Raw genomic sequence first — 25,902 nt, 5'->3', positions numbered from 1 at the left:
TAACAGCGCTTCTTGTAACTTTGCTTGCCAGGCAGCTATAGCCCAAACAACGAGGTTCCCCAGACACCAGTGACTTTTCAAAGGAGACTGTGATCAAAATCTTATGGACATGACAACCTAAGTAATCATTCCTGCAAGAGAAAAAATGTGTTAATTATATAAGGACTTAGTACCTAGCCAGCTAGCAAATGCAAAGTATTGAATGCGTTGCAAGTGTGCTGGTATCTCTCTGGGAATGTCATGGTGGATGAGCGGGAAAAATGGTGGCCAGTTCCGGTCCTCAATAACAATGCCAGCTGTACAGGAAAAAAACAGAAACACCTCAATTTGGTGGTAGCCCAGAAATGCTATTAAAAAAAAAAATCAAAATGGTTCTATTTGCTAGTAAATCCTCCCCTTCAACAAAGAGAGTTTGAGGAGCATGTTGAGTGCACTCTAAGTCCAATGCTTCCTGGGCCTTTAGCCCTGAGCCAGGGGCAATTACCCATAAATGTTACTCCTTACACTTTGGTTTCTCTATTTTATATACTATCGACAGCAGCGTTGAATTGGCCGTACCTCTTGCAGCGGCTTCTTCTTTTCGTTTAAGCTCCTACAAGTTGAAAGATTCAATATTTTAACAAGCCACATTTCATTACCAGCTAACTAACACAGGTGAAACCAGAGAACCATTTCAACAGCATCTCCCAAGAAGCATTGTAAACAACACACGCACATAAGCGCACGCGCGTGCACACACACAAGAGGGTGGGCATGTGTATCATTTCTGGGTGAAAACGTATCATTATCCCCTTTAAACATATATGTACAATTCCAAAGTTCTGTGCCCTTCTTTAACGTGGATGACATGACAAGGACAGCGAGAATGAAAGAGCCATTACCCAAAACCTGAAAATTAAGTAAATACCTGCTCTCTCCTCCGGAGCTCAGCCTCCTTTGCTTCCAATTCCTTCTCCCTTTTCTTTATCTCCTGTTGCAAACCAAATCAAACTCTATAAGACCTCTGGGGAGACAAACAACTGCAATTGAATAATTGGTCAGAGGCTTACTTTTGCATTTCCCAGTGGTATATCAACTGTCACATCTCGGTCAAAAGCTGCAGGCTCATGAGGAAGCGGCGAAAGCCGAGAGTTTGAAACCTGAGGCACACTACCAGTCTGCAGCAGAATGCAAATTCAGAGTCAACCAAGTTAGCGGCATAAAACATCAAACATGCGTAAAGGTTATGAAACTGACCCAAAAAAGAAGAGCAGTGATGCATACTCCTAAGTCCCTCAAATGCAATGATTGCACACTACACCTAGCACGACATCTGTTGCTTTAATAACGTTGATATAGTATGACAACACATGCAAACATCATCAATCACCACGTCTGAGCCTAAGATCTAGGCCAAAGGAAAACACCAAGCTGTTGCAGAAAGCAGCCAGAGGTCGAATGTCCTAGACACATGAAATGCCAAGGACATAGTCGATATGGATTCTGAACCTGGCCTTCGCAAGGGCTGTGGCACGGGTACTTAGCTTATCTTCAAGAAAACAACAATTTCACACGTAAAACCCTGAGAAAATTTGAAAACAAACAAAAGAGAGAGAGTAGAGAGAGAAGACACTACACTAGGGGTCGAAATAGCCTTGGGCCAACCCCCCCTCCTAGTTATATCAGATACAACTCCTTGGAGGAGTCTTGAGTACAAGTTCTTAGAGCTAGAGAGCTCTCTTGTCTTTTTACATGTCTCAACAATGAGAGAATAGCTGAATTTATAGTTCTTGCCCAAAAGCACTTGAGAAAAGTGCTTTAAAACTCACTTATAGTCCAAAAAGCATCTTTTTAATAATAAAAGCTCTTCTCTTTATAATTTTTAAAAAGCTTTTAATCTTTTGCTTTCCAAAAGCTAGTCACATCATTCCAAGCCTATAAGGTGACCTTGCCTTGCTTTCCTACCACGTGTTAGTGCCACATCACCATCCCCATGCCATTTTTTTCAAAACTGTTTTTTCCAATTTAAAAAAAAAGACTTTTTTTTTGTGTTTTGTGCGCGTTGCGTTTTGCATATTAACAACTTGCATTTTGATGCTTGGGTGACATCCCCCGAACTTATTAAACAGTTGTCCTCAACTGTTAGGTCTTGATTTTCTTGTGGGCTTATTAGCTCTTCTCTCTCTAGCTCTTGAGACATAGTTCTTTGTGTGGAATGTCCTCCTCTTCTCTTATGCTTGGCTTTGGGCAGCATCTTGGCCTCACGGTTTTCACCCTTCACATAGAGTGACCTTGGGTTTGACCTCTCTTACAGATACTCCCACCCCTTGCACCTCTAGAGTCGCCCTCAGGCAGGAGTTTCCTAGCACGCACTTGTTATATATCGGGGAAGACAAACACGTGCACACATGCTCGTCCTTGGATTTAACCGGGCGTCTCCAACCCTTGGCACACATACACAAATATGCTCACAAGCATATATCAAATAAACAAATGAATGCACAAACAATTCCTTGGTTTTTGCCTACGGGGGTGTAGTGGAGCTAGTAGAACGATCGAGTTCCATGATGGGGACCCGGGTTTGATGCCAATCGGCTACACGACAGATGGCATGCTTGTTGAGCTGATGGACTATATCCACCCTCCCAACAGTTCCTTGGTTTAAACACCGATTTCTTGGTTTTTACACGAATTCCTATTGTAGTCCAACTACCCATGTCAATGTCTAACTATGGTAGACTAAAAGTATTCATATCCATGTACTCAATTTTGATTTCCTTCACTGATAAACAATGCCTCCATGTGATGGCTAGTCCCATGACTCTTGTACAAAAGATTTAGTATTGTTCAATCTCAAAGTTGCTCAAAAATTCTCATTTAGTCGGGATCTTGGAAGAATAGTGTCCAAATTGGTCATAGTTTCTTTGACCATGTGGGTTCTTGGGTCTTCTTGGTTTGCTTTCCACTTTTGGTGGCTTGGTCCTCTTCTTGGTGGTGAGTGCTTCCCATTGCTTGAAGAAAAAGCAAAAAGCACTGCATGTAATGATCGTTATCCCTCGTAGGAGAGAGATAAAACGTTCGCTCTAATACCACTGAAACAGGCCTTCGTAAGGGTTGTGGCATGGATACTTAGCTTATCTGCAAGAAAACAACAATTTCACTCGTAAAACCTTGAGAAAATCTGAAAATAAACAAAAGATAGATTCCCACTCTGGAAGTGGCTAGAAGGGGAACAGAGGGAAGAGGGAGAGTGAGGGGGGAATAATCACATGGTAATATCACAAAAAGACTATGCCAAAGATTTCTTCTACACTTTCTCTCTTCTTCTCCCTTGTTCTTGTTTTCATATGTCAAGCAGGGGAAACTTTTTTTAAATGTGTTCTCATGATAGTATGCAATATAGCCTACAAACTTACAAAGTGTCTGTAGGAGACAAACAGTAAGAACTATCCACAAAAATCCCACCACTAAAAGAAATAAATAATCAAGCAACCCAAACCTACTCTCCCCCGCCATCATTTTCCTTCTCTCTTCCCCATCCTCCTGAGAGCACCCTCCTTCCCCTCCTCATGCGTGCTGTCTTCCGCCAATCTACCTGCATGTGTAGGCATGTCTAGGACCATTGCATTAGAAGAAGGCAGCCCACTTGGGCTAGCCTTGCAAAGGGCACCTATGCCTCTGCCATGAAGTCGCCCAGCCCATATAGCTTAGGGGGCCAGTTGGCCAGCACCCGACCAGCCCTACAGCAGCCAACTGGGCAGTATGCCAATCGTGGGATTTTACAACCAGCCGACAAGGAATTTACAGCAGCCAACTTGTTCTATACCAGCTGACTGAGCATTTATGCAGTCCTGGGAAATAATACAACAGGTCGACAGCCTTCTCAGGCAGCCGACCAGCCCCAGGAGACAATATAAAAGCATGTGCCTCAGTCCCACTTCAATATTCAGGTATTCAGCAGAAAACAACTACAGTTTGCAGCATCCTACGCATCTCCAAGCAACAAGGGGGATTCCCTTACATCTCAGCCAGCATATGTGCAGTCCTTCAGTCATCTGGACTTGCATCAGTGGCCAAGGAGTGTCTTCAGCAGAGCCTCAGGATAGCTGGATACTCCGCCGACGTTTGGGCCTCCTCATCTCCAAAGAATAATATAAGCAAATACTCCTGCTTACGCCGGGGCGGGGGGGGGGGGGGGGGGTGGTTATACATTCTACATTCTCTACTCTCTCCCTATTCTCTAAAGTTGATGCTACATATTCTCACCACATAAAGGTATAAAGAAGGCCCTGTTGCGCGTTATTACGATCAACCTCAGTGCATGTAACATTGGTATCAAAAAAGAAACATCACATCACGAAGAAAGCCAACAGGAAGGAATGGAGGCACAAAGCTTCCAAATAGAAAAAGCGCTTCCTCCAAGCATAGAATAGCTCCTAAAAATGATGATGGAGCAAATAAATTCTCTGAAGATGCAGCTTGCCGCCGAAAAGGAGAAACCCAAAGAAGGCATCTCAGATCTACCACAGGTCTTGCTACATATTGAAGAACAACGAAGAAAAGACGACGAAGCAAAAAGAAAAGCACATGAAGAAAGAGAATTGAGACGTGCCGAGGAACAGAGGGATAGGGAAGCCACACGCAAATTTCAGGAAGACCAATGTCACCAATTGGCCGACCATTTGGTGCATTCCTAGTTTTTGCGTCTCGTTCACTTGAGGCCAGGCCGGTGCCTCATGTGAAGAGGCCAGTATTTTGCTGACATGGACGGGAGCCAGACTAGTGCCACCCGTGTGTTAGCAGGATGGTGTCGTATGGACGGGAGCCAGATCAGTGCCACACGTGTATGACCTGGACTGTGTTCGATCCATGGGACTGTCACGCCATGGAAGAGCCAGTATTCGTGCCGTGTTTTGCCTATGGGACTGTCACACCATAGGGAAACTCGTGCCTGGAACTGTGTCTTATCTATGGGACTGTCACTCCATAGGAAGACTAGGTTTTTATGTTTTATGTCGTGCCAGTTTTGTGCCGACAGATATTTTGTACTTGTTCCATGAACGGGAGATATGTCCATGTTACTATTTGCACATGCACACATATTTTGCATGTTTGAAACTGTTTTCGCATGACATGTATTTGTGTGTTTGCCTGCTTGACGTGTTACTTACTGAGCGGGGACGCCTGCCAGTGAGTCGTGAAGTCTGCTCTATATTCTGACGAGTTTTAGTGCATGTGAACAGGTGGTAAGTATGTTGCACATGTTGTTTTAATATTTTATTCTAACCCCTTTATTTTATAAGGTTAGGTGTTCACATTTATTTAAAAGTGGGCACCCACTTAGGGGCCAAGGTGGGGAGCCCCACTTTTAAGTGAGTGTGGGGGTGGGCATGGTCACCAACCACCACTAGTCCCCCTTCATGCATGCATGGGAAATCTCTAGTTGTATCTTCACTTAAATTTTATTAAAAAAAGGACCCCCTTCAAGCGTAGAATCCATCGCTTCCCTCTTACGTAGAGAATGCCTAGATCCCAGCATGGGAATGATGCTATTTGGACTATTGTGGACAGGTTTAGCAAGCAAGCTCACTTCTTGCCCGTCAAGAAAACCATTAAAGTTGATCATATGGTAAAGCTTTTTCTTGCTAATATTTTCAAGCATCATGGTATGCCTAAATCCATTGTTGGGGATAGAGATCCCAGGACTACAAGTCTATTTTGGAGGGCTTTGTTTGATAATATGGGTACTAAGCTTGAGTTTTCATCAGCTTATCATCCCCAAACGGATGGCCAAAGTGAAGCTGCAAATTCAGCCGTGTTGGATTTGTTGAAGTGTTATGTAGCAGATCAAAAGAGTGCATGGGAGAAGTATCTTCCACTTGTTGAGTTTGCCTACAACAATACGATCCATGCTTCCACAGGAAAGGCTCCGTTTGAGATTATTTATGGCAGAGTGGTCTTGCCACCCATCCTTCGAACCAAGGATGAGATATTTGCAGCTGATGAATATGTTCGTGACTTGGATGTTGCCTTTGGTCAAGTGCGGACAGCCATTGCAAGATCTCAGGATAAGCATAAAGTGGCTCCTGACAAGCATAGAAGGGACATGGAAGTCAAAGAAGGTGATTGGGTATTGCTGAAATTTGAGAAGGCTAGGCTTCGGAAGAGGCCAGGACGAGAAGGATCATATCCTAAGCTTTCTCCTCGCTATTATGGACCCTTCAAGGTGATTCAGAAGATCAATGAAGTGTCCTACAGGCTTGCTTTACCTACGCATTGGAAGATTCACAATGCTTTTCATGTGAGTCTATTTCGGAAATATGTGGGGCCAGATCCTGATGAGCCTGTCACAGAAGATCCGCCAGAAATTGAAGAGCTTGAGGAGATCCTCCAGCCAGAACAGATTGTTTTTCACAAGGAGAGAAAGCTCCCTGCAGGAAAGCTTTCCAGGAGATACCTTGTGAAGTTTAAGAATTATTTGCCTATTGATGCCAAGTGGGTAAATGAGGATTATTTTGCAGATTATCCACAATTGTTGCAGGCATATCTTGAGGCTTTTCAGTTGAGGTCAACTCTTTAGAAGCCCGGGGGGATGTCACCAATTGGCCGACCATTTGGTCCATTCCTAGTTTTTGCGTCTCGTTCACTTGAGGCCAGGCCGGTGCCTCATGTGAAGAGGCCACTATTTTGCTGACATGGACGGGAGCCAGACTAGTGCCACCCGTGTGTTAGCAGGATGGTGTCGTATGGACGGGAGCCAGATCAGTGCCACCATAAGGTTAGGTGTTCACATTTATTTAAAAGTGGGCAACCCCTTTGAGCACCCACTTAGGGGCCAAGGTGGGGAGCCCCACTTTTAAGTGAGTGTGGGGGTGGGCATGGTCACCAACCCCCACTAGTCCCCCTTCATGCATGCGTGGGAAATCTCTAGTTGTATCTTCACTTCAATTTTATTAAAAAAAGGGCCCCCTTCAAGCGTAGAATCCATCGCTTCCCTCTTACGTAGAGAACCGGCGACCACCATATCTGCGCATGTTTCCTGAGGCGGCTATTGAATTGGCTGCACATACTCTCTCAGTCGGCTGCATACTCCACGCCTTCTTCTCCTCATGTTGAAGCCGTTTGCAGCAACCAGACGGCTGCTCACTTTCCATCCAAGCAACTGCCTCAACATCTCCACAGGCGGCTGCTTCATCTCCTATATAGGTGACTGCACCTTCTGCAGGCGGCTATCACCTCCAGACTGCTGCGCTAACTTCTCATACAGACGGCTGTGTACACTACTGCAACCAGTCGTTTTCCCTTTTACAAGTTGGTGCTACAGTAGGCGGCTGTGATTACTTGTACCAACGACTCTTCTCCTACAGCACTGCTGCACCTCAGGCTGCACCTCTGTAATCACTATTGGTGGCTGCCCACTATCTACAGGCGGCTGCCCCCACTTGAAGCAACCAGGCGATCGCTGCTATTCATCTCCTGCAAGCGCCAGTTCTTTTCCCCATCCTCCTACGCAGCCTACCAAAGCTAGCTGGCTGTGTGTCCATCACTCACAGGCTGCGTGTGCATCACCACCAAGTGGCCTCTTGCTTCTAGGACATTGTCCACCACCAGTAAGTTGTGCTCCTTCTCTCACAGCAGGCGGTGGTGGTCTTTTGCGGTGATTCTTGTCTTGGTGGTTCACCACAAGGCAACTGTTTCTTCAACAAGGGTGGCTTCATCTTCTTCAAACACCACGAGTATGGGTTTTCTATCAACCATCCACAAGTAAGTGACTTTCAGATTTGAATAAAGTATTATATGTTTAAATCTGATAAAGGATTCATCCCGCTCGGCCAACACCCGTTCGGTGCCGGGTTGTCCAAGCTATATTGGCGAACCTCGGTCCAAAGGTGCTGAGATCGGGAGAGCCAGGCGTTAGTACGAGAGCGCCTGTTTGTGCGTGGTCTCGGAACACCAGTGAGGCGCTCTCCGCGGAGTCCAGTGAAAGCACAGGACCGTAGAGATTGGACCACACTAGTGGTCGTGCTGCTTCGAGTTTTCTACATCGAAATTCGAGCCTATTTGTTTGGTACTGTTTTCATATGTACATGGACATTATCTGGTCCTTGGAACCCATGGAGCATTGTATTCATTAAATACTCCCAATAAATATATCATATATTGAGGGGGGGGTCGGCCCGTTCCGGCCCCAGTGCTGGTGTCCATCTTTCCATTTCATTTCATTTAAATTCAAGTTGTTTTAAGTTGTCCATTTCAAATTTGTGGTTTTAAAGTTGTGCTATTAAGCGTGTGGGTGTCCAACGGAGTCTTTCCCACTTGACGGGATCGGTTTCAACCAATGCCGCTGAGAGACGGCCGACCGAGAGTTCTAGCAAAGACTCGACTGGGAGGCTATGCAAATCCAGAATCAACAAACCATAGCACAAATTCTGACGGCTCTCCCTCATCAGGGAGCACCATCCTCGTCCTCCACCACCCCTACCACCACCGTCATACGAACCTCTCCAAATTTTAGTAAGTATGATGGTAAGTGTGATCATGCTGCAGTTACTCAATTTATTCATCAATTTGAAGCACATTTTCCATTAGCTATAATCACAGATCCATAAGACAAAGTCCATGTGGCCACCCCCCAACTCATTGGGGAAGCTATTACTTGGTGGCAACATTGGTCACAACTTCACACAGACCCCTACACACGCCAAGTCCGTTTTCATTGGAACACCTTCGTGGCTGATCTCAAAGCCCGTTTTCTTCCACCACAGTACATGACCAATCTTGAGGATGAGTTTTACAAACTCACTCAGGGTGGTTCCCCTGTTTTGACCTATTCAAACAAGGTCATTACATTGGCCCAACAGTTGGGCATATCGAAAGAAGGTAAGCTCAAGCAGTTTATTCAAGGTCTAGACACTACCATTAGGTACCCAATGCAGAATTTTGAGCCTCAGACTTACACACGGGCACTAACCCTCGCTCAGAATCAGAAGTTGATGCTGAACGGAGGTAAGCCCAAGCAGGTACAGTCTACCCCAAAGCCCCAATATAGCAGACATCTACCCAGGGTAAGGGGGCTCAGAACAGCAAAGACCAAAAGGACCAAAACTAAAATTCTTTGGGTCAATCGGGCCATAAGAAAGATTCTACGCCCAAGAAGACTCCTGAGGAAAAAGCTAAGGAGGGCATAACTGGAGGTTATCTCTAGCCTGATGAACAGACACGGTACCAGACAGAGAACCGTTGTTTCTTCTGTCACACACAGTGTGGGACACAGGAAGAAAGATTGTCCTAAATTCCAGGCTGAAAAGTCTGCTAAGGCATCCACTTCCATAGTCGCATCCACACCTCCGCCATCACCCTCGAATGCCGTTCAGCTTTTACCCTCTTTGAATTTAGTGCCACCAGTGGTATTTGATGATAAGCAAGAGGGTGAGGTTGAGGGCAAGACAAAGACTCTCATCCGTGCCTATGGCACTTCAAAGGGATATCAGTTCATTGCCCTCTTCGACATGGACAGTTTTGAGGATGCCATCTCTCCGCAGCTGGCTACCAAGATGAGCTGTACCTTGGTTCCTTATCATTTGAATGTGGACGGGTCTACGTACGCACATTACTCATAAAGCTCTACAATTTAAGTTTCATGTTCAGCGGGCCACATTTCGGCGGGATTTCACTGTTTTTCGGGATCTCATTGGCAAATGCGTCTTCATCTTCTTACATGACATTCTTATCTTCTAAGGGACTGCAGAGCAACATGAGCGAGATTTGGCACAGGTTTTGCAACTCTTGCAGGACAATGAGTTGTTTATCAATGCCAAGAAGAGTGAGTACAAGAAATCCATTACCTGGGATACATCATCAATTCTTCAGGTATTAGCCTCGACCCTGAAAAGGTACAGGCCATTCTCAGTTTGGGATGTTCCCACTACAGCCCAGAAAATCCGCTCATTTGTGGGCCTTTGTCGGGCCTACAGCACACATATCGACAAGTTTTCTGATCTTGCAGCACCTCTTACTGACTTTCTCAAGGACGTGTAGACTCGTCATCAGAAAGTGTCGTCACGGGCAAGGCTCTACAAGCATTCCCGGCCATGAAGAAAGTTGCCTCTGAATCTCTAGTTTTGAAGTTGGCGTCATGGGATGATCCTTTCGAGGTGATTACCAATGCTAGTAATCTTGCCATTGGAGCTATTTTACAGCAAGATGATAGGCCAGTGGCTTATTCTAGCCGCAAATTGAATAACACCGAGAAGAATTATTCGGTGTAGCTAGGTTTAATTATTAATAAATCCATGTAAACTCGCTATTTATGACAGGATGGTTATTTATAGTGGCAATTAGTACTATATAAGTTATTAGGTGATCCTTCGGGAGAAGTCCTTACAATTGGTATTTCAGCTGAGCTTGCCTGCACCCTTATATGTTGTTTGTACTAACCTTGTTTATGCACGTGTATTAGGTGATCCTTCGGGAGGAGTCCTTCCAGTTGGTATCAGAGCCAACCTAATTGTGAAGGCAGGAAAAGCAAGGTTTGCCTGTTGTTTGTGTTTTTAAAGGTCACCCAATCCAAGTATCTCTCAATCACCATATTTGTGTTTTGATCTGCCAAGAAGTTCGGTGCCTTTTTAGGTTTTGCTAGCATGATAGGGTTCATGTGGATTATGAGAGAGAGAAAGAAAGAAAGATATATTAAGCGTCTACTAAAGACCCAATGGGCCTATGAAACCAAAGTGGTACAATAAAGTCCATGGCATATCTCATCATGGAATGGAAAATAAAACAAAATGAAAACATAAATATAGCTATCTCACTGGGGTGATACAAAACTATCCATGGAAACTCGTCATGGAAAACTAAGAACATAAAAACATGGGAGTAACATCAGCTCCGAGTAGATGGTATACCACTCTCCAAAATGTCAAGCATGGGGTTTGACGAGTATGGCCGAGAGGTCTCCCTCAGCTATGTCACATGGAAAGGTGGCTCGATGGCGGTGGAGCATGTCCTAGATCTGGAGAGCTGATGAGGTGATTGTGGCCGACGGGGGGGTCGAGGGTGTCGGGCACGCTGGAGTGCAGAGGCACGGTCCAAGGTAGCGCTCCTCTCGGGCGAGGTAGGTCCAGATCAGCTCGTGGAGGGTCCACAAGATCCACTATGTTGGTTTCCTCCACCTCCTGGGTCCAGAAGAAACTGGTGATGGTTGGCTGCCGAGGGAGGGGGCGGGGTGGCTGGGGCCTGTGTCTCAAGAAGGTGTCCCTGTGTCTGCGAAGCTCAAGCAAGAAGAGGCCCAGGCAACGCTGGTCCTGGAAGTCAATGATTCTGGAGTGTGGACCGAATCCCTCACGAAATAGACAGTGAAACCTCCTTGCGGATCTCATAGTATACTGGGCAACGGCATATGTAATGCTCCTCCGTCTAAACCTCTGTGTGGCATAGTCGGCGGATCCTCTCCTCTCCGGGTGTCTGTACGAGCTTCCCAGCTCTGAAGATGCGCTCAGCTCTACCTGTCTCCACTCTGAGGCGATGGGAAGAAACCCGTATTAGGCCAATCGCAATCCGCATGGCCTGGGACATGTGAACACTCAAGTAGCCCGGCTCCTGGATGAATCCATCCTCAGTGAGTGTGAGGAAGTGGTCTCTGTAAAAGTGCATCTTCGTGGGGAGCTCCGGGGGTGTGATCCATGTGCAATGTGTGTAGAGGCTAAGAAGATCTAACCGGATAACCCGGTTGATATCCTCGTGAGACAGCCGGAAAAAAGGGGAGTCCAAACTGTACTGAAGGGAGGGTAGGCGGTCCATGCAGAGCTCGTATACTGAGAACCAAGTGGAAACCAGTGCATACCATACACCAGAGTGCCCCTCAAGTGCTAGCTGTCTGGAGGACTCCAAGGCAAGCCTCGAGTACCTGTGGGGATCCATGTGACTGATGCGATGAAGGTACGTGACTATCTGGAAGAGTGCCTCCACTACCATCGGGGCTGCAGCAAACTCTGCCTGGATAATCTGGTGTCAAAAAGCCAGCCCTTCGTCCTGGGCTCCTTGAAATGTGCCTGGAAGCACTGCCGCTCAAGTAAGCTCAAGGCTGCATATCCCCGCGTCACTCTGGCATGTGCTGCGGGAAGCATGGTAAAGCGTGGGCCACTGAAAGTGACACCAAGGTAGACATAGGATGAGACAATCTCCACAGGATCCCCTCTATATGTGAAGCTCAATCTGGATGTGACGGGGCGGGAGGTATTGAAGACCATTACCTTGGTTTTACCAAGGTTAACAGAGAGGTCCCGCAGAGTGCAAAAGTCATGTAAGTCATCCAACTGTCTCTGAAGCCCTTCGGCTGAGTCTGAGAGGAGGACGATGTCATCTACATAAAGTAGTATGGGGATCAATATGCCTGCCAGTGTGGGACCAACCTCGCCTAATCCATCAATGAAGCTCAAGATCTCGTCAATGTAGAGGCCAAAAAGAGTGGGTGATAGAGGGCAGCCTTGTTTCACCCCAATGGTGCTGGAAATCTCCTATGATGTACCTCCTGGGGCTCTCACTCGTCCGGTGATGGACTCATAGAGGGCGATGATGCTCCAAACCATGTCAGATGGGACTCCGATCTCCTGTAGACAGTGTAAAGGCGGGCTCGGGGTACAGTATCAAAAGCTTTGCGGAAATCCACAAAGCATCAGTAAATCCACTGGTGTCGTGCTCTACCCTCCTCGATGATGGCACAGAGGGTGAGGATGTGGTCAAGGGTAGAGTAGCTCCTCTGAAAGCCAGCCTGTCTTGAGGCTCTGCATCCCTAGCTCTCTACAAATGAACTGAGCTCCGCCTCTAACACTGATCCATAGAGCTTGGCCAATGTGTGGCCAATCATGATCGTCCTGTAATTATTAGGATCAAGTGGATCTCCGGCTTTGAGGATGGGGGTGATGGTGTTGGTGGACCAAGAGGGTGGAAATCCTTCACAAGGGCTCTATTGAACATGTAGGCTAGCAGGGGCGCTAGGGTATCATGGGCATGCGAGATGTACTCGGTAGTGAGTCCCTCATGATCTTGGGCTCGCCCATTGCGTAGTCTACGAATGGCCTTGAGGACCATGCCCTTTGTGAAGAAGGTGGAGGTGGTGGGGCGGGGGTCTGGTGGTAGGGGTAGGGGTAGGGGTGGCTGATGGGGGATATGATAAGAGGGAGCGTGCATAGGAGTGCCATGTGTCTGGGCAGGTGATAGGTGTGGGAGGGCGATGTTCTCGGAGTTTCCTCCATGCCTCTTTGCAGTTCGGCCCTAAGAAACATCGGTATAACTCATCCTCTTTCCGAGCATAGAACTCCCGTTTGGTGAGACGTTGAGAAATCCGTTGCGCTTGGTGCTTCGTGATTTGCCCAATCCGTACCTCATGCTTAAGACGGGAGCGTGTGGCCCGACATTTGTCATCATACCAACAGTCCTGGGGCATGGAACTGCAAGGTGGCTAGGCGGTAGACCGCCGCGTGCATATGAAAGAAGCTGTGGCGGATGTGTGGAGTATGGTGGTGAGTTGTGTTGTGAGGGTGGATAGGGGGACAGTACGTTCCACATCCTAGAGTTGGCGGTAGATGTGGTTGGAGTAAACAAGGTCAAGCTCGTGATCAAAGAGGACCTGAGTGTAATGTGAGATGGGGGGAGGTGGTGGAGGGACGGGTGGTGTACAGGTAAGAGTGAAAGAGAGGTAGGCATGGTCAGCTTCAAAAGGGGGTGGCGGAATGGAGAAGTCGGGGATAAGGTGTGCCAAAGCCGGAGATCCCATAAGGTAGTCCACAGTGCTAGTACCTCCTGAGCGAGGGAACGAGGTGAGGGCGCCGGAGGAGGGCCATCGGGACATCGCGTTATAGATAACGAGACCATGTGCAACTCCCAGCTCTAAGAAATATCTCCCGGACACTGTGACCTCCTCACGGTCCTGTGATGATCGCTGCAGCCCTGTGTCAGTGATGTCCAGCGCCTGTAGTCTGATAGGGTCGTCTAGATCGAGTAGTGGGACCTGCTGACTTCCCGTCCTGGCGTTGAAATCCCCGAGTAGGAGGACTTCCCCCAGCTGTGAGAACTCCATGATCTCCTCATATAATGGTAGGTACAATGACTGGCCATGCTGTGCAGCGTAAGGGGAGTGGCGTGGTGCAAAATAACACACAGCAATGTGGATGACTCTGTCACTGCTAAGCTGTAGCCGCACCCAAAGATATCGTGCATCCTCGTCCTTTCGGACGATGCTGAGAATCTGTCAGAGATGGGATCTAAAAAGGACAGCTACCCCCTAGAGCCACGTACTCCTCCTGATGTGCGGGTCTCGCCTCGAAAAGCTGACTCCCACTCATACCCAGCTGTGTATAGTAAGCCCCTCTCAGGGCTCTGATGAGTCTCTGTAAAAAAAATGACATCCCTGCCTGTGAGAATCTCGCTCAGCCTCCTGGAGTCAACCACAGCATGCCATTGCAGTTCCATACTGCCAACCCCAGGTGTTTGGTCTCATAGACCCCACGTCCCTATTTGGGACGACGCGCAGTGATAATGACTCTGCCATCCCTATAGATAGCCCACTTGCCTGCTCTGCGGGCCTCATGAACAGTCACCATTGCCTCACGCCGGTGTGCCACCTGTACTGGAGTGAGATCATCTCCCATGTACACCTGTGTGCCCTTGAGGGCAGCCCGCTTGTCTAAGAAGGCCTGTCTGCTGGTGGCATCAGGGAATCTAATGATGAGGGGTCGCTCTCGTGTCATATCCTTTCCTGCCCTCCATGTGTCTGCAAGGGGGGGGGGGGGTGCGATCCCGTCAACTCCTAGCATCTGGCAAAGTGTCATGGCATCCTCCTTTGGGGAAGCCCCCGCCTGTAGCCCCCATACTCGCACATGGAGGGCCCTATCCTTCCTGCGTTTCTCCTCCTCAAGAGTCTCATGTATGATGCTCTGCGGGGGTTTGTGATTCTTCACCACCTCCACCCAATCTTTCTTCATGGTCTGCAGTTCTTCCCGCAGCTTATCACTCGCAGCTTTCAACTGCTCCAAGTCAGTCCTTAAAACCCTCCTGAATATTCAGTTCCCCTTCCTCCACTGTGTGGTCCTTGACCGTAGCCTTTAGGGCTTCCGTTTCTGCCCAGAGTTCCCCTATCATTGGGGCAGCTTCTAGCATTCCTGTTTGTTGCACAGCTGGGTCTCTTTCAACATCTGAATCACCTCTTCCTCGTGGTTCACTTGGGCTGTCAGTTCTTCAATCCTGTTGTTCTTTCCTTGTATCTCCTTGCGGAGGCCTTCCAACTGTTTTTCATGTTGGTTCAGGACCCTGTCCAGCACCTTCTTTTGTTCGCCCAGTAATTTCTTGGTGTTGTCCTCCACTGTCTTGATGTATGCCTCCAGCTCCTGTAGGTTCATTGTGTTATTTCCCCTAGTTGCTGCCTTGGGGGCCTGAGCAAGGGCAGGTGGGAAAAGGGAAGGTGGAACACGCAGTCGAAGTGCGCCTGTATACAGCGCGAGCAGGTCAGCACAGCAGCGCTGCAGGAACCCTAAAACGCAGAAACCCTGAAAAAAACAAAAAACCCTAAAAAAACATGACAACCCTAGATTTTATGCTCCTAACCTCTATCGAAAAAAATGCTGCAAAAACGTTTTTTCTTTTGCTAGGCTGTAAAAGGGCTGTGCATGTACGTAAGCACTTGTAGGAGGCACTCCTAGGCAAGTACGAGGCGGGTACATGGGTACACAGGCTGGCCAGGCTGTACAGCCAGCCAAGCTATACAGCAACAAGCTGGAAAACAACCTGTGCAAGCCGTATGGAAGGGTTGGGGCAAGGGTTGCGAGCGATACAGAGGTCAAGGTTGCTGGCCTTACAACAGGGAGGCAAGAGAACAAAGGTGGCAGCAAGACAGCTCTTATTTCCCAAGTCTAACCAGGGTTGAGTTAACTGTAGCCTAGGGATAAGTCATCTTATGTGGGGGTTAGCAGCTTTTATGAGACACGTGCTATATTTGGCTTCTGATTTATAGGAAGCCTATATAAGTGACTTAAGAGAGAGGGAGAGCTCCTCAGACCTAGACTCAAGGCCTTGAGACTACTGTGCTAACATCCGATGGGTGTGTTTTGGAGGTATGGGATGCCAAGGTCTTTGCACGTGGAGCCATGTCTCTAATGCTATTGTCCCTCAGGGGTGAACCTAAATGGCTCTATGGTTGGGCGGTGACCTAGATATCTGAGTCTATGTGTGTTCCTTTTTGTTTATGCTTAATCGCAGAGCCTATTAGCCTGGGGGGCTGTTGACATTGGTATCACGGCCAAACATGCTCGAATTAAGTGGGAAACACTCCGAAAGGCGAGGAAAAAATCCATCACGTGGATCTTCCGGGTTCTAATTTTTGGGCTGCTTATTGTCTCCAAGGCCCAGTGGTATGGGACAATTAGGGCGGAGGACGAAGCAAAGTCAGAGATGAACAAGGAAGACGCCATGGTTAGACGTTGTGTAGACGGTTTTTGCAATCGCTGCATATCTATGGAAAAAGCAGAAGCTTTTGTCATGTTTGTCTGTGTGCTCCTTATTCTCAAACAATAACGTGGGGCTAGTTTACAGAAGATATAGCGACGACTGAGAACTATAGCGTGCCAATAAGCTTCCATACAACGCTACCTACTGAGAAACATGGTATGGAGGCTTGTGAGATGTATACACAGTCCAATGCCACACGTGACAATTTACACGGCGAACAGGTAGTTAGGACGGACTGCAGGCATGGCATTGAAATAACCCCAAGTAGAGCTGAGCACAATCTTGTCACACACTTAAACTATTAATACTATTAAACAAGATGAAATGGCACAAAACCAAATGAGATAACAATGCTAAAACTTAAATGACACTGCAATAGGGCCGACCCCCCTTGGTAACTTAAATGTATTACCCAAGGTAGATTACATACAAGCTTCATGGGCAATGCTTGCCACATTTCATCCATGCATATGAAAACATCTTCAAACAAGTTGTGTCATTGAAGAGGTTGAATCCACAGCTTCTTTCAACGAAGAATCTCACTCCCCAATCCCCAGTGTCTTGCAAGTTGCCACAAGCAGCTATGCTCCACAAGCATCCATACATGCAAATATGTATGCCAAGCCGAGACATAGGAGACCTTAATGGCCAAGAACACGCATGTAGAGTAGATTAAAGAACACAAGATACTCTTACCCAAAAAAACAACGGTTGCCAATTGCAGACTCCTTCCAGCTTTAGATCGAAGTAGTGATGACAGAGTTCTCCATTGTACTCGCGGATGAAATTAGGGTTTTTGCAAATTAGGGTTTGAACTAAATTAGGTTTCTGCAAATTAGGGTTTTAACTAAATTTAGGGGAGGCCCTGAAATTGGGTTTTTTGTAAAAATTAGGTTTTTGCAAAAATTAGGGTTTCAGAATTCGGCAGCACCATATGTAGAGATAAGCATAAGCAAAGGTTGAATAACCTGTTTGTGTTGAGAAAATTCTTGCAAAATTAGGGTTTTACATAGGCGCCCACCTCATGAGAGAAAGAGAGGATAAGCCTTGGCCCAATTCTGGCAAAAGATTATCATTGGGCCACCTCCCAAGTGCCCATAACTCTCCCAATAGTGAGAGGGTGGCCAAGCGCCCAAGTGTGAACAAAAGTCACTTATAACTTGTCCGCCCACACTTAAATGAGGTGTAGGCCTACAAAACAACAAATTTAGCCATAACTCTTAAATAAAGAAACACAAAGTTTAGAGGCGCACCTACCACCTGTCTATAGCCCACAAGCTAGGTTAGAATACAGATTCACGTACACGGTTCACGCGCGGGTGTCCCCTGCCCGTAAACTACACATTCAGATCTTGCAGGTAGTAAAATTGTGCATGCGAAAACAATTTTGTGCATGCAAGTATGCTATGCATAAGAATGTATTGAACAATCTCCCTTTCATTTAACTTGTAAGAAACGATCATTCCAAACGTAGGTATTACATCTCCAGGCCAACCAGAATACCATAATCTAGACATGGGCGTGGAACAAAATCCCCAACCTCTCATGTCCAGCCTACTAGCCCTTGGTGTAGACATCAACCCCCTACCATGAGGTGCTAGTCCACATGACCATTGACAGACATATGTCTCTTGCCATGAAGTGTCATGTCCACACAATGAAGTCCGTCCATAGGTCTTGAAGCGTAGAGAATGCCCAACTAGTCACATCCCCTCTCCCCCCCCCCCCCCCCCCCCAAAAATAGTACACTGCAAAACTGAAAAGTTTCCAAGTATGCTTCTAGAAGCTGCGGATACTCCTGAAAGTATACCTCATCCATCCATTTAGCATCCATGGGTGAATAATTTTTGAACTTCACAAGGTGGCGTCTTTGAGGTTTGCCACCTCCAAGCTTACGCTCCTTGTGAAACACAATCTGCTCTGGCTGTAACACCTCTTCTAGCTCATCCACTTCTAGTGGATCTTCCATAACCGGCTCTTTAGGCTACGGTCCTACATATTTGCGCAAGAGGCTTACATGGAACGCATTGTGTATCTTCCAATAATTCGACAAAGCCAACCGAAAAGCCACTTCATTGATCTACTCAATGACTTTGAATGGTCCATAGTACTTGGTAGAGAGCTTAGGACACATCCCCTCTTTTCCAAGCCTTCTTCTAAGTATGTCTTTCTCGAATTTCAGCAATACCCAATCATTCTCTTTGATGTCCAATTGCCTTCTATGCTTATCTCCAGGCTTTTTATGCTTCTCTTGAGAGCGCTGAATGGTTGTTTGCACCTGTGCAAAGGCAATATCAAGATCCCTGACAAATTCATCGGCGGCAAATATCTCATCCTTATGGGGGGCAATACCACTTTGCCATACATGCTCTCAAATGGGGCCTTTCCTGTAGAAGCATGCACTGTGTTGTCATAAGCAAATTCCGCAAGTGGCAAATACTTCTCCCAAGAACTTTTTTGATCGGCCACATAGCATTTAAGCAAATCTAATTAGCTGAATTTACAACTTCACTTTGTCCGTCCGTTTGAGGATGATATGCTGATGAAAAATTCAGCTTAGTACCCATATTGTCAAAAAGAGCTCTCCAAAAGAGACTCGTTGTCCTGGGATCTCTATCCCCCACAATTGAATTGCTTATACCATGATGCTTAAACACCTGTGACATAAACATTCTCACCATATGCTCAGCTTTTATGCTCTTTTTGACAGGCAAGAAGTACACGTACGTGTGCCTCTATGTCCTTCCGCAGACCTGGCCAAAAGAAATACCGTTCAATCATGCGTGTGGTAGGCATTATGCCTCTATGACCACATATGGAGGAGCATGGCACTCATCCAAAACCTTTTGCCTCATGTCTAACACCACACATAGGCAATTATCTCTCATAAGATAACCCTCTTTGATCACATATGAGACATGTGCATAACCAGCCATCAAATCAGCCCAAATAGTGGCAAAATCAGCATCTGTATGATACAAATCATGCATGGAAGACAAATCCCCATGGGAGATAACTGAAATAGCTCCTACATACGGCTTTCGTGACAATGCATCTGCCACTACATTCTTCTTTTACTGGGGTGTGCAAAATCTGCAAATGAAACATAGAGAGGAAATTGGCCATCCTCGTATGTTTCTCTGAAAGCTTAGTTTGTGTCAGGAAATACCGCAAACTTTGGTGATCCGTCTTGACTGTAAATTCAACTCCCAATTAGTATTTCCATACTTTAAGAGCATGAATTACAGCCAATAGCTCTTTCTCATAGATGCCAAGAGAAAGCTCGGCATCATGCAATCTCCTGCTCTCATATGGAATGGCATGTCCTTCCTAATTTAGGACAGCCCCTATGCAATTGCCACATGCATCACATTCCACAATGTATGGTTTCAAAAGGTCGGGAATTACCCAGTCATAATGGCATCCTTGAGTTTATAAAAAGCATCAATTTCAGCTTGTGTCCATTCAAACGCAGCCTGTTTCTTGGTTATGCAATGGCGAGGCAATCATTGCAAAGTGAAATATGAACCTCCAGTAGTATGAGCATAAACCAAGAAAATTGCGAATCTCATGCACAAATATACCCAATCCTTAATGGCTTCAATCTTTGTAGGATCCATTCATAAACATTCCATCAAAGACCACTTTCAAGTGCATCTTATGTTGTTGCTCATCTTTCAAAAACACCAAAATGTCATTGAAAAAAACACCTGTAAATGCTCTATGATTTCTCAAAATCCTGTCCATTATTCGGTTAAAGATAGCCAGAGCATTTGTGAGACCGAATGGCATAACCAAATACTCAAAGAGCCCAAAAGATGTGCGAAAAGTTATCTTACGTACATCCTGAGACATCACTATCGCTTGATGGTAACCACTCTTGAGATCAATGCGATTGACACATGACAAACCATCCAATTTGTCCAAGATATCAACAATCCTAGGAATAGGTGTCATGTGCACAGAGTGTATCTACCACAGCACGCACACAAGACTAGCTTCAAGGCTTGGGGAAGCTTGGAGCTAGGCAGGCTGATTGGCGAGCTGGGCTAGGGATAGATTGACAGGCCGGCACCCAAGTGTGGACGGACGGGCGCCCAAGTGTGGACGCCCAGTGACCGGCCAAGAGCCTATAAAAGGGTGGCCAAGGTCAATCGATCGGTCATAGAGTCTAGCGAGTCTTTGCGAGAGCTCTACGGTCAGGAGCCTGGATCTAGTGCAGATGTGCACATGCTTCATGTAGCCAAGGCCGGCAACAGTCTCGAGGCCTGCGAGGGTAGCTCCATGGCGGTATGGGACGTCGTGGAGTAGAGATTGGTCGGTGCGTCTTGCTAGTTAGCTCAGCTCGTGGCTCGGTGGGGACAGTCAAGACTTGTGGGTTTTGCCGACGGCTATCATGGTTGGGTGGTGAGTCAAACCTGCACCCCCTTCGCGTTGTTTGGCTTTGTTTTGCAAGTTTCGAGTCGTGTTTCAGGAGTGCTCTACGAGGAGATCCATGGGGATCTGACAGTGGGATCAGAGCATGCCTCAAAGAGCGTGCAAGTTGGTAGGTAGAGAAGACAAAGGTATGAGTTCGAGGTGACTGCTGTTTTTCATGTATATTGCTGTTTTTTTTTCAAAAATCAGCGTATGCTATTATGTTTGCATCGTTGGAACCCCGGATTTGGGTTGTGGTCTTAGTAAGAGAAAGAGAGAGAGGGAGAGAAGCAAGAGCCTGTCGGCTGTGTGAACCAATCGGCTGTGTGAATCAACGAGAGAGAGAGAGAGAGAGAGAGAGAGATGTCAACTGTGTGTGTGAAGCAGGAAGCCAGACCAGGCGACGTAGGACAAGAACCCGTCGGGCAGCAAGGCGACCAGCGGTCGGGCAATGTTTTGTCTCACCCGCTGCTCTTCGCCAGGTGACGACGTCGAATTTCCTGTAGCCAACAACTGGCAGGCAGCCAAAAACAGCGTTTTTTTTTAGCGTACATTTTTTTAAGACCCCTGCTGCTTTCCGTTTTTATGAAAACCTTATGTTGTTTTTTAATGTAACATATTAAAAAAACACAAAAGGCTACGTGTTGTTTTTACAAAAAAACGAATGTAAAGTGTTTTTTTTTCTAAAAACACCAATGAGGGTAGTGTGGTTTTTTATAAAAAGCCTTATGTGGCTTTTAAAAAAGCCATCTAACATGGTTTTTTTAAAAACAAAAAAGCAGCACACAAAACACGAACGCTTCTGGGGCGCGGGGGGGGGGGGGGGGGTGCTTTATAAAATACGCCTAGAGTGGGCTTCTAGCCACACCTCTTCTCGAGTTTTCTTGCATCATCTCTTGCTTACTTTCCCTCTTCAAGATGTCGACCCAAGCATCCGAGATGGAACCCACACCCGCACATGCAGACCTACCGGCTACTGATACTAAGGCCGCCGTTGGCGATCTTTTCAAAGATTTTGTAACTAAGTCTGATTTTCAAGAGTTTCAAGTTACTTTCGAGGCTTCTTTCACGGAGCGCCAGGCACATGTCGCCGCGCAGATGCAAGCTTTGCAGAATTCCATCTCTTTATTGACCACTACTATGTCTACTCTCTCAGGTATGGATACCTTGGCGTCTGCTTTAGGCCCCAGCATTACTCCGAAACAGTTTGGGGGCGAGCAAAAGCAACGTACCAAGGAGATTGCGGACACGTGGCTACATAAGTGACAGGTCCACTTCCAGCTTCACCCATATGGCGATGACAAAAAGACTCAGTTGACAGCAGGTTTCCTCTCAGGCAAGGCTTTGCTCTGGTGAATAGAACTCAAACCTAAACCAACAACTTGGACACAGTTTGAAGAAGTCTTCAAGAAAGAGTTCCTCAAGAAGGAGGATGACTACAACATAGTTGCTCAGTTTGCCAGTTTGACCATGACCTCACAGAACCTCACTTATGAGGTCTACCTCCAAAAATTTAGAGACTTGCAGATGAAAGCTACGAAGATGGATTCTACTACTCTTTCGCGTTTCTTCGTAGCAGGATTACCCAACTCGTACCATTTACAGGTCAGGAATAACAAGTGCAAAACTTTGGACGAGGCCATACACTCTGCGCGCATTTATGATGATACGATGGTCTCTTCCAAAACCAAGCCCGTAACCAAGCAGGGAACAAGCACAAAAGAAAGTTCTCCGTGCCGATGGCTAGCACAACAGAAGGAAAGTCTTCGGACCAACCTTCGAAGAATTCTACTTCAACTCCAGCAAAAAAAAAACCGTCTCCTCAAGGCTTTGAAGCTCAAGCAGGAGAGGCGTTGCTTCATCTGCGAAGCAAAAGAACACATGCGTAACGAGTGCCCGAAGAAGAAGGGTGCTAAGACCAACGCAAGACCCAAGACAAAGGCAGCCAACCAGTTGTCTTTGATAGGTACTTTAATCACTGTATTTTCTCGCCCTAGTTCATGTTCTGATTGTCTCTTCAACTCTAAGGTTTTTGGCTTGCACGATCTTCTCCGAGTTTATGGAGAAGTCAATGGCCATAGAATCCACATTCTTCTGAACTCTGGAAGCTCACACAACTGAAGAAACTACCGATCCGGATTCAAGACTACAGAGATATTCTGGAGTGCTATGTTATGCATCTAAAGCATGTAGACTTGCTATTAGGAATTGAGTGGTTTAAGACCCTTAAGGTTCAGATAGATTGGTGTAGTCATTCTTTTTCTTTTGCACATAGGAACACCCAGTATTGTATCCTAGGTGATTGTATACATCCCTCTCAGGGACCTCTTGTAAATACAATTGATTTTGTTAGACACATCACGATTGTCTTGACTATTTTAAGACAGAATCGACTGTATGCTAAATTAAGTAAATGTGAGTTTTTTATGACAGAAATTGTTTACTTGAGACACAAGATCACACGAGACGGGTTGAGCATTGACTATGACTGAGTTTAGAAGGTTTTCGCTTGGCCGATACCGCAAACAGTGAGACAACTTCGTTCTTTTCTCGGTTCTGTTATCTTTCTTCGGAAATCTATGCGGAAGTACTCTTAGCTCACACTACCGATGACCGACTTGTTGAAAGGTCATGGACGTAAGTCGAATCAACCTATCCCTTGGAATAACGATTTGAATATGGCCTTCAGACTTTTGAAAGATAAAGTCAAGGAAGCCCCTACCTCAGCACTACCCTATCCTAGTCAGCCTTATGTCCTTGAGACTGACACGAGTGACTATGCGATCGGGACTGCTCTATTCCAAGATGGTAGACCTGTTGCTTTCGAGAGTCGAAAGCTGGATGACACTCAATCTCGTTAGCCAACCCTTGAGAAGGAGCTTTATGCTGTCATTTACACTCTCAAGGTTTGGAAGTATTATTTATATGGCTCCAAGTTTGTGGTATTGACTGATCATCAGTCAATCAAGTATGTGTGTGATGCGGATGATTTGAGAGGACGAAAAGCTAGATGGGCAGTGTTAATGCAAGATTTTGATTTTAAAATACGCTATCGAAAGAGGTCCATGAATAGAATAGTAGATGCGCTTAGTCGGATCAAAGAGGCGAATACTTTGTCGTTCACCGAGATTTCCACTGACTTATTTCAGTCGTTGAGAGGACTTTGCAGGACTGAAGTTTGATAGTTATTTTGGTCCATATTGGCAGAGGATCCAAGACAGGAGCTCATTGATTGACCAAGACTCAGTGACTGAGCAACCTACTATTCAGGCTGCGGGAGGACAGTGGATGATTCGGAATGGTTTACTATTCCGTAATGACAAAATTTGTGTACCACAAGTCCCGGACATTAGGTCCAAGATTCTTAAGGAGTGTCACGACGCCCCTTCTGCTGGACACCCCGGGGTACAGAGGACATTAGCTTTAGTGAAACACACTTTCTATTGGCCATAGATGAAAGGGTATGTAGAAGATTATGTCCTCAAGTGTCAGCTTTGTCAAGCAAATAAAGCTATATGCTTTAGACATAGACTAGGATGTTGCATCCTTTGCAAATCCCAGGTAATAAATGGAAAAGTATTTCCATGGATTTTATTGCCGAATTGCCAAGAACACGTCAAGGCCACGATTCTATTTGGGTTGTGGTGGACCACTTGACAAAGATGGCTAGATTTTTACCTGCACGGAAGACTATTACAGCTACACAATTAGCAAGGCAGTTTATCGAGTAATTGCTTAGACTGTACGGTTTACCGCAGGACATAGTCAGTGATAGGGACTCTAAGTTCACAAGTGACTTTTGGAGGATTGTTTTTTAAAAGTTGGAAACAACTTTGAATTTGAGTTCCTCAGATCATCCTCAATCTCATGGCCATACTGCAAGGGTGAATCAAACTTTGGACGACATGCTTCATGCATGTCTCCAAAAACTTTATTAGTTTGTGCATGTAATACAACGGGGATAGTGTCACCCGATTCGCCTGCATCTATAAGATGCTCTCTGCCTTTGTACATAAAAGAAAGTTTATTTGTTTTGTAGTTCTTGTGAAGTTCAAGGCGTGCATGCCACCTTTTGCCAAGCAACACATCACATCCATTGAGAGGTGCAATAAGGAAGTTCTCATGGTCGAGATAACCCTGGATGTGAATTCGCAACTTTCCAATGAGAGGAGTAACCTTCACATCCTTCTCAACAAAAGCTGAACATGCATAAATTTCAGATCCCATGTCTCCCACTTCAATCCCCAAGGTGGCAACCATTTGGGTGGAGATGAAGTTGTCCGTAGAGCAGTCATCAAACATGAATAAGGCAAGCTGATCCTTGAGTTGTCTCCATGCCTTACATACCATTCTATCTTTGCTTGCATGACTCCTAAATTCTAATACCTTGCACATCTGGCACCATATTTACATTCAATTTGGGCTCTTCTTCCTTCTTGCCTTTGTTATTACATTGAGGCGATATGTGGTCTTTGCTACCACATTTGAAGCACTTGCCTTCACGCATGTATCGCACTCTTTGTTGCGGTGACAAACCAAATGTGCCCTTCTTATGCCAAGGCTTCTTCTCCTTATTATTTTCAGCTTTCAAGGCATCCTTAAATCCTTCTTAGGTGTCTGTCCACCTTTATGCAAGTAGTGACCAGCTTTGTCCTTGCCTTTTCCCATGCTCATAGCAATCTTAGATTGCACCCATTTGACATTGAGTTGCTGAGTGGCCAACGCTGAGTTTATGAGCTGTTGTAATGTTTGATTGGGGTAGATTTCAAGCCCATGTTGATAGATGGGTTGAAGGCCCGACTCAAACTCTCTTCTTCTCCTCTTCATCCATCTTCATAAAGGGAACCACTTCTAATAATACTTCCAAAAATTTGATACATAAGAAGTGATTGATTCCCCTTCGTTCTAGCCGAAGTTCCAACCAATCCCACTTTTTGCGTATGTTTTTCGCAAAATTGGGAGGTAGAAATTGGACGTAAAATTTGCTTTTAAATTCAGCCCATGTAG

The 25,902-nt window shown here is 46.1% G+C and overlaps 1 protein-coding gene across 3 annotated transcripts in view; it reads right to left on the bottom strand.

The window, feature by feature from the left end:
* LOC147625954 (secretory carrier-associated membrane protein 2-like) overlaps window positions 1–25,902 on the bottom strand; it is a 94,795-nt gene that overhangs the window by 30,674 nt on the left and 38,219 nt on the right. For all 3 annotated transcript variants that reach the window (XM_086817497.1, XM_086817499.1, XM_086817498.1), the window contains 4 exons: window positions 1,050–1,157; window positions 908–970; window positions 559–592; window positions 174–296 (listed from right to left, as the gene is read on the bottom strand). In XM_086817497.1, coding sequence (XP_086673623.1) covers window positions 174–296; window positions 559–592; window positions 908–970; window positions 1,050–1,157 — 328 coding nt within the window. The remainder of the gene's footprint in view (window positions 1–173; window positions 297–558; window positions 593–907; window positions 971–1,049; window positions 1,158–25,902) is intronic.

The sequence above is a fragment of the Cibotium barometz genome, chromosome 23 (assembly GCF_041138505.1).
Source record: "Cibotium barometz isolate CiBa-2024 chromosome 23, ASM4113850v1, whole genome shotgun sequence".
Classification (NCBI taxonomy): Eukaryota; Viridiplantae; Streptophyta; class Polypodiopsida; order Cyatheales; family Cibotiaceae; genus Cibotium; species Cibotium barometz.
Note: the sequence above shows the minus strand (reverse complement) of the source record. Positions and strands in the feature narration are given on the sequence as shown.